Source organism: Cupressus sempervirens, chromosome 8 (genome assembly GCF_028749045.1).
Source record: "Cupressus sempervirens isolate cs-2001-9-10 chromosome 8, ASM2874904v1, whole genome shotgun sequence".
NCBI classification, from domain to species: Eukaryota; Viridiplantae; Streptophyta; class Pinopsida; order Cupressales; family Cupressaceae; genus Cupressus; species Cupressus sempervirens.
The window spans coordinates 803,517,343-803,527,283 of NC_143125.1; the positions used below are offsets into that span (position 1 = coordinate 803,517,343).

Sequence of the window (9,941 nt, forward strand, 5' to 3'; positions counted from 1 at the left end):
TCCGACAGCACCGACATTTTCACCACGCCGCCCCATAATCAAACCAGGTCACCTTCACCACTTCCCGAGAATACAGGCTGGATATGGATGTGCCAGGTTGGATGATGTTGACGTGAACACTCATCAGCCGGAAGCGAGCTTCAAACTCCCGACAAATGACGCTATATACCTGCTTCGTGATAAAATCCACGTCGGATTGTGTCCCGGTCTGCGTGTCAGGTCATGTCCCCGCTCCGGTGACTGGACGGCCCGGTGTCAACGGTAAAAGGCAACGAGTGCCTGAAAAAGAAATCCAGGTCTTTAAATCGAGCTGGAGGGGGGAGGAGGGATTCAGTTTCCTTATTATTTGTGAATAAGCGAGGAGGGATTCGAACACGAGACCTGTTGGAGGTGTAATGGCATGGCGAGCATTGGTGGCTTCATCCAGAGGAAATAGGAACGTTCTTCTCGGCGGTCTGAGGAATAGGTTCGAGAGGTCTGAGGTTCGAGTCTCGGCGAGTTTCGTCGGTAGCAGTGAGGTCTGCGGTTCGAAACCAGGCGGCGATTCAAGCCAGGGTTTGTTCAATTCGCGTTGCCTGACGTCTGATTCCGCCCAGGGGCCTGCTTTTCTTCTAAGAGATTGTTTAGGCGCGACGGATGTAGTGCACCCGGGAGTTATCAATCACGGGAAACTGCAGATCGAAAATGGCGAGGTTTTGTACTCTGGGATGAGCTCCGCGGAACTTTTGTCGACGCTTTTTAATCTTTACCTTGTTGCCTACGAGCCTCTTGTTGATCTGAGTATTAAGGTGCTCAAGTCTCCGTTGTTGAAATACGCGGCCTTTAGGATTCCTGTGCTTCAGGCCGTTAAACAGACCGCGTATTCGCATTTCTGCGCGGGAGAGAACGTGGCCGAGGCCTCGGCCACGCTGCAGCGCATGTGGGAATTAGGACTTAAAGGAATCCTTGATTACAGCCTAGAAGACGCAACTGATAATGCTTCCTGTGACCAAAACCTTCAAGGGTTTCTGGATACGGTCCAGACCACGCTTCGACTCCCCGCCGGTTCGGTAAGAGTGATTCTGTTGAAAGTTTTCAAAAATCTTTCCGTTTCTGGAATTTGCCTCTGAAGTTTCGAAAATCTTTCCATTTTGTAAAATCTGCTTGTAATGTTTGAAAAATCGTTCAGTTTTCGGAAATTGCCTTTTTAGTTTCGAAGATCTTTCCGTTTTTCAAAATCTGTCTGTAAAGTTTTAAAAATCTTTTTCAGTTTCCGGAATTTGCCTTTTTAGTATTGAAAATCGTTCCGTTTTTGAAAATCTGCCTATAAAGTTTTAATTAAAAATCTTTCAGATTCCGTAATTTGAAAATCTTTCCGTTTTTGAAATCTGCCTATAAATTTTTAAAAATCTTCTCGTTTTGGGAATTTGCTAAAGTTTAGAAAATCTCTCCATTTTCGGAATATGCCTGCAATTTCTCTCCGGGATTTCAACAATTTGTTTCCTTGTTGAGATATTTATTTATCATTGATAGCTCAAATACTCTATTCAAATCCATAACAGGTTAAAGCTCTGTGAATATTTAGCCAGAAGCTTCTGTATTTGCTAAATCTCGGCTATGTTTCCTAAATTTAGTCCGTTCCTCTGTTTTTCAGGTTAGCTTTGCATGCGTGAAGATCACAGCGCTATGTCCGCTTCCTCTGCTAGAAAGAGTTAGCGACCTGCTAAGATGGCGGCACCTCCATCCGGACCAAATAAGCCTTCCATGGATGCAAGATACTCTCCCTATTTTAGCGCCTTCCAGCCCTACATACCACACCGCTACTGCTCCTGAACCACTGACTGCAACCGAAGAAAAAGACCTCAAATTGGCCGAACAGAGATTGCGTACGCTCTGCAAATCTTGCGAGGAAAATTCGCTGCCATTGTTAATCGACGCGGAATACACATCCGTCCAGCCCGCCATAGACTACTTCACTTTCTCTGCTTCTTTGGAATTCAACAAATCTGCCAAACCAGTCGTGTACGGCACCGTCCAGGCGTATTTGAAAGACGCGCTGCCACGTCTGCAACTGGCGTCCGACGAGGCAACACGGAGGGGAATACAGATCGGGCTGAAGCTCGTACGTGGCGCCTACATCAGCAGGGAGTCCGCGCTGGCAGCTTCCCTGGGCGCGCCTTCGCCGATCCATTCCTCCATACAAGACACGCACAGGTGTTACGACGCATGCGCAGGATTCATGATGGAGAAAGCTGCCATGGCAGAGGCATCTGTCGTGCTGGCCACTCATAATTTCCATTCTGGTATAAAACACAAACGTCTTTTGACCATTCATAACCTCCATTCAGTTAAAATCAATACGGAAAGTGTGTGCTAAGAATCTGTTATGACAAGCACGCAGAGGTTAAATTAGACTTCACTTCTTAAACAATATAGGGAAAGAATTTTAATCATTCATTTTAATAATATATTAATAATCATTTTTAGCATTTTTTACTCAAGATTATAACTCCTAATTTTTTCCAAAAACTTACTAGAGATTTCAGAACCATTTCATAATGATCTAAGTGAAGCATTGGTATAATAATTATTGGTGCAGCAATCAGTCAAAGTTATTTGTACTTGCACACAATGTCTTAGTAATTAATTTGTTGGTTACAGGCAAGGCTGCAGCAGGCAAGGCAGAAGAATTGAATATTAGGAAGGGCAATGATAGAGTACAGTTTGCACAGCTGAAGGGAATGGCAGACAGCCTCTCGCTGGGGTTGGTTCAGGCAGGATTCCAAGTAAGCAAATATCTTCCGTTTGGGCCGGTGGATCATGTCATGCCTTACCTCATTAGAAGGGCTGAAGAAAACAGAGGGCTTCTCTCCACAACCGGTGCAGATCGTCAACTCATCAGGTAAAAACAAACATGCCCAAAATACTTGGCAATAATTCTTTTACTAAAACTTTTCTGTTGTTGTAAATCTTATTTTGTGTTTGCCTATGATTCAGCAAGGAATTGAGCAGAAGATTGCAGGCGGTTGTCACAGGCTAATAAGCTTGGTTCCCTGAAAATTGTTGTGGCTTGAAGGAAAAATGATCTTGTAAATGTTTGCAATGAAAGCCCGGATTAAAGGCTGCCTTTTTCATGGCTCAAGTTAGATGTAAGTCGTGTTTTATGCTTGAATGCGAACGACTTATATGCTTTATTTAAAGCTTGTGGGTGTGATTTATCTTGTGCATTTTAGTTATCATGTTTAAAACTCAAATTATAATTTTTAAAATCTCATGCTGTTCTTTAATATTTGATTTAAAATAGTTTATTTTGTCTCCAATGTTCACGAGAAGCAACCTACACATCGCCAACGTTTGTTTGGGTCAAGTTATGGTTTGGTGAGGGATCATAAGATGTGTTATATTTTATACCATTATAAGTTGTAAATCTCTACGATGGCACAATCAAAATGTAAACATTGAATTCTCTACGTATATTCATCTCCACAACCCGTTAATATATTCCATCTTACATACATTTATTTATTTATTTTATCAAGAGTCAAAAATGATAAATAATTTTGAAAATCAATAAGAGGCAACCACGACCAGTGCAAAAAAAATTACAGTACATTTATGCTTTTCTTAGTGGCTGAATTTATCCTGACTAGACACCGTCATTATAGGCACCTTGAGAAGGATAACTTTCGACTTTTATATATATATATATATATAAGCTAGTACACCTCCCAACTCCACCCAACTCCAGAATCAACTGACAAATGATTGTTAGTTTTTAATTTTTAAATTACTCGTGCAAAAGTAAAAGTATTTAAAAAGCACGTAGAGGGTTAAAAAAAAATTTAAAATAAAGCGTCTTATATAATTGGTGGGATCTACTTCATCTATCGTTATCTGTCCACCAAAATACACGTTAAATCGGTTGTCTAAAATAGCTAAAAAGAAAGGGACAGAAAATGATTATAAATACATTCGAAATGGGTTTCCTGTTAAGAGTTCATGGTACACGTAAACAAAGACAAATTGAAAATGAAATGCGCATTTTGTCTCTATCTTACTGACACACCCAACGCTTTCGCTTTGCAAAAATGTATCTCCAACAATCGTGGAATCAGGAAATTCTGATTAAAATCTAATTTTCACCAGGTTCTCTAATCAATGAATGATTAAGCTGTTTTATTTCTTCCTATTAATTAAATATTAAAGTTATATATTCACAAATAATTTCTTTTTATTAAATTAATATTAAAGTTACATATTCACATGGCTCTTTATTATTCTCAACTTCCACTCTAATTAATATTGGCAATACATATCTTTTTAAAATTGATTTTAGAAAATTACTTGAAGAGAGGAAGTTGCAATTATTTATATATATAATTAACTTGACGGTTATGGGAGCTTATTTTCAAAAATAAATTTAAATAAATTTGAATTGTGTCTAAGAATAAAATTAGTAATTTTGAAAAGTAATAATTGTTATTTAATGTGACATGTTTCAACAAAATCACAAAACTTCTAAAATGAAAATAGCTAAGTACTTGCTATTTTTAGGCACTCTTTTTATGCAAGAGAATTGTTATTTTCATTGTTCTAAATGTCTCGCTTGTTTATTTTATGATTAATCTTATAATATTGCCTCTACAACTCATGAGAATTATTAGTCAGTAGTAGCCAAATAACTTGATGGTTAAATTCTCTTAGGGTTTTATCTTAATTAATATCAAAAGGATGTTCATAGGTTGTTCCAAAGCTCCTTTTTTGTAGAAGTAGGAAGGATGCTTGATTTTGTAATTAGGGATTTTCATTATCCTTTATAGCTTTATGGGTGGAATATTGCTTTAGTAATGTAGTGCCTACCCCTAGTTTACTTTTCATGTTATATTGCCAAATTCTTTTAGGCTAGCCTTTATGGTTGTGTTATGATTTAGTGATACTCGGTTACCTAGTTTGATTGGATGTTTTTGATTAAGGAAAATAGGCTTTAAAAGGGCCCTGAAACCCCAGACATAGATAAAATAGTCAATAGTATAACATTAAGGCTACCGAGAGCCAAAAAGAAAAAGAAACAATCTCCCAAAAAAGAAAAATAGGAAAAAGCCAAGGAGAAACACCAAAAAACCAGGGTCGGCCACCAAAGGCCAGGGAGCATCAAAGGATGTCTCTGAGCATCTTAGGGGCGTTAATTTCAAGCTCGGACAGCTTGCTTGCCTCCTCTTTCATCTCCAGGAGCTCTACATCAAGGGCTAGAGTATCTTTTTTCCTGGTACTAGATCTGGTTCGTTTCCTGACTCCTTCCTCCAAAGTCCTGTCCTTAAGGGTGATGTCCTAATCCTGTTCCCTACAGATATTTTGACCTTCCCCAAAGTGAATGAATTTTTTTATATTTTCATTGTCCTTGAGAATGAAAGTGTTCTGCTCAATTATGCCTTGTATAGTCTTGTCCATCTCAAGGGATCTTGTGTTCATTGCATCCACTTTTTTGTCAATACTTTGCTCATCCTCACTGACCCTATTTTTGAGGCTATAAGTCTCTCTTTCCATAATGCTCGGCCTGTGTTTGAGCTTGAGGATTTCATAGAACAACCACTTAGTGGTCCTGTAGTCGTCCACTGCACTATTTTTTGCATTGTTCAGAACATCCATCTCCGGATTCTCCTTGGCAATGCCATTGAGGATAATCAGGGCCGGATCAATAAGCTCCCCCAGCTGGATCATACCTTCTTCATTTTCTTTGACCTAGGTTCTGATAAGTTCCCTTCTGATGCCTAAATTTGCCGAGGCATTGTCAAAGTTCCTCCATACCACCTTCCTGCCCTTCCTAGTAACCGAGCATCTATAGGTGGTAGTGCCCACATCATCATATTTGTGGTCAAGTTCCTGCTCCAGCCTGTCAATGGGGTTCTCCTTCAACTTCTCACTTTCCTCCCCCTGTTTGTCCTTGTTGTTAGCCAGGCTTTTCCCTTTGCGATTAGTAGTCCCCATTGCCTCCTTCTCTTTGTTGGCTGGCACTTTGGTAGTAATGTTTCGTTTTCTCTTCCTTCGCTCCTTGCTTTCCACCTCCCTAATATTCTCCTTTGCCTCTATGCTTTCTCCTCCCATGTTCATCCCATCATCCTGTTCATTATAACCCCTATTCGAAGAGGTGTCATTATCCTTTATGGGCTCCAGGAGCACATCCTTCTCCTTGCTTTCAGAAATGTGGGTTATTTTCCCCGAGCTCCATTGCGGGCTCTCCGAGTCCTTAGAGTCCATGTACATTTCCAGAATTCCCTCTGTTTCCAAAGGTGAGTAAATCTCTTTGGACTCCTCAGAGTCCCCTTTAATTTTCTTGCCCTCTTTCCTATATTTTGACATGCTTGCTTATAGTCCTAGCTTTAAAATACTCATAAATTAACAGCAACAACCCCTCATGGAGTGTTGGGTTCCTTGTTTTCTTATTTTGATACTCTTTATATTCTCATTCATGGAAGAATAAAGTTAAAAGGGAATGGAGATTTTCGCCTCGTACTTGAAATGGTTGAGCAGCACAAAATGGAAGGTGTAAATGGCTGGTGTCAAGGGTAATATATTTGATGATGGCTCGAAGCACATTTCATACTTAGTTTATATATTTGATGAGCTATTTAATACTCGATTATTTCATGTATTTATGTTTATTCTTTCAATGATGATGCATCATACATTCATACAGTGATTTCAATTGTTTCATGATGATAGTTAGATGAATGATTTATATACGGTTTTCTATGGTTACTTGCCCCATACTTACATGTGTATGGTGTACATGTATGTTTTATTTTATGTTTGATGTTTCTGATATGGTTGAGAGAGGGAGTCATAGTCACTTGCTAGTCAATATTTACATGATGTACCACTCCCTACCATTGTCTATTTTGTTTAGATTCATATGCATATGTACATGTTTGGCTTTTATGCAGATTGCAAATAAAGGGCATCAACTTCACTGAATTGTTAGGATGAGTGTGCCCTATCGTGATATCTCAATGGTAAAGAGGGGAGATAGTTCTTGAGTCCAATTCCTAAACCTAAGCCAATTGTTCTAGAATATAGGACAAGTATTTGAGTTATCCACCCTTCCGAATTCGTTAAAGTGACGTGAATTTGAGATTTTGACCCTTAAGTTTGAATCCGTAATTTGTTTTATAGATAGGTGTTCTTATTTATATTGGTGGCTATGTTGTGATTTTTAGTTATAATTAAATCAAATAAAGACATTATTAAAAGATTTAATTTAACATAAATTTTATAAAGAAAAATCAATTTTAGGCAAATTTAATTAATTGAGAAATTAATTAAATAGAAGAATTAAATTTAAAAGATTTAATTAAAGATCTATTTTGACAAAATTATATTTATTTAATCTAATAATAATTAAGAGTTTCATTTTAATAATGAACTCTAAATATTATTATTAGTTAAATTGATAAATATACTTTTTAAACACGTCTTGTTTTATTGAAAAAGTAAGTGAGAAAAATTTAAATAAACTTTATTTTAATTTAAATTCAAAAAGTTTGCACATGAAATTAAAATAAATTAAAATGATAAAGAAAAGGCTTTGCGTGTTTGTAAAACTAAAACCCTAGAGGGGAAAACTCTTTATTAAGAAATTAGAGCTCATTTCTCTACACACAGCTTTGGAGGAGCAATTTTTTGAAAAGGGTTTCAAGAGATGGGAATTCTTGCAATCTCTAAGCACTCGTCTAGTTAGCATCAGATCGAGGTATGAATTTTGCTTGAGATTATCATAGTAAATTAATTCAAATTTTCCCTCTGTCTTCTTTGTGATTGTTTATGGATCTCGTTTCAAAAATGGTTTTGGATTGAAACCCTTGTTTGAGATTTTTTTTTATTCATTATTGAAAACACTTATTGGGAAATTGAATTTTTAGAAAACTAAGATCAAGATAGGGTTTCAAAATGAAAACCAAAATTTAATTTAATGAATTTGATTGTTTACAATTATTTTTTCCTATCAAATCTATATTGGAAATGTATTTTTTTAAATGTATTAATACCGTAGTAATAAAATTATTAATATGGTAATAATGCTGGTTTTTTAATTGGTAATAATGCTGGTTTTTTTAATATTAAAATATATTAAAAATAAATAAAATTGGTGGGTAGGTGCCACACCCCTTCTTACCTATCATAGATTATGGCAGCCAAGACTGTCGCACAGTCCTTGAGTGTCATAACAACAGCTAGGTTGTGCGACGACCACCCCATAATTTCGAATTTGTAAATTGTTAAAAAAATATATATTTTTTAAATTATTATTTATAATGATTATTATTTAATTATATTATTATTATTATATTATTATTAAATTTAATAATAATAATTTTTTTGATCGGTAAGAGGCTGAAGCAAAGATTAATTATTATGTATTATTATTAATTATTATTATTTTATTAAGCATGGGTAGATTCAAACCCAAGACCTCTTCAATAAGAGGCTCACAATTTACCATTGTGTTGTAGGCTCTTGCTTGCAATTTAATAATAATAATTATTAATAAATTATTAAATGTTATTTTATTAAGAAGTTAATAATAATAATTATTAAAATTTAATGATATTTAATTAAAAGACTTTGTTATATTTTTTTAATTTAATAAATATATATATATATTTAAAAATTAAAAATTATAATTTCATTTTTTAATTAAGAGATTTTATTAAAATTCTGATCATTGTTTTAGAAGTATTTCATTTTATATGAAAATGTTTTATGCACTAAGGAGGAATTTAATGGATTGTGGATCATTTGAAATACTTGTGTACTCAGAAAACCTTAGCAAATGTGACTTTTTGAAAATGAAAACTTGAACTGATATTGTGAAAATTGATCTTTATGAAATTTTGATTACAAACCAAATTAACTATTTAACTAAAATTTTATAAATACTTGATGATATGTATAATTTATTTCGTGTTGGGGTTTGGGTTAAACTTAGTACATTGACCAATTAGGATGTTTACCAAAGGCTTGGGAGTTTTGTTTTATGATGTTGTGTGAATGTTGTGATAAATGTGATTTGATCTTTGAAGTATTGATCAGTGTTTATATTGTGATTTTCAGTTGCTTGTATAGGACTGATGTGGTCATTGTGACTTTATAAGATATTATTGTTAGAAATGAATAATACTAAGAGGTGGGGGCGAATCAATTCTCTACAAACTTTTGCCCACAACTGAATATTGTTAATTACTATATAACATGCATATGAGAGTAAACTAACAATGTTGAATAATAAATATAACCATACACATAGAGAACTCATAATGCCATTATTTGTTAACTAGGGAAATCCTAGCTAAGGGAAAACTCCAGTGGAGATGATATCCACAAGATGATTTACTAAACAAAAGGATCTTGTTAATGATATTGACCATGTTAGGAGTCTATGAAGTACATATAGTGTCTCAAGTCTTTGTTAGAGGACTAGGTCTTGTTAGAAGCCTCAACCCTGTTAGGAGTTGCTTCAACCCTGTTAGCATTTGGTACATCAAATATAATGTATATAAGAAGAGCCCACTACCCTAACATGCAATTATACAATTAAGTTCTTCACAAGAGTAGATATACATGCAATACTTTTTCATTGCTATAATTCACATTTTCTTTGATCATACATCAGATCTCGCATCACATAAGGCTTATAAATCTTTCAAGATTTTGGTACAATAGTTTGCATGTCATATCTCATCACATTGACTTCACATTCTTTGTGCAAGATAAGATCTCTACTTATACTTTGCAAATTAATAATTCTTTGCTCAGTCAGCCTTCATGTCTTCACACGTTTGATATAATATAAAATAATTTATGGATTAATATCCACAAAGTCGGCTCATCATGACTTGGTAATTATTTTGTTACCAAAATAATTCCTTAAGTTGTATAACTTGATTCTCTACTATGCTCTATTTTTC

General features: G+C 35.4%; 1 protein-coding gene across 1 annotated transcript; it reads left to right on the forward strand.

Annotated features, from left to right (window-relative positions):
• Positions 1-332: 332 nt before the first annotated feature.
• On the forward strand, positions 333-3,179 carry LOC149544832 (proline dehydrogenase 2, mitochondrial-like). The gene is made up of 4 exons (XM_089795408.1): positions 333-1,049; positions 1,634-2,282; positions 2,641-2,881; positions 2,977-3,179. Exons 1-4 carry the CDS (start codon positions 396-398, stop codon positions 3,017-3,019), a joined length of 1,587 nt encoding a protein of 528 aa, XP_089651534.1. The 5' UTR covers positions 333-395; the 3' UTR covers positions 3,020-3,179.
• Positions 3,180-9,941: the final 6,762 nt, after the last annotated feature.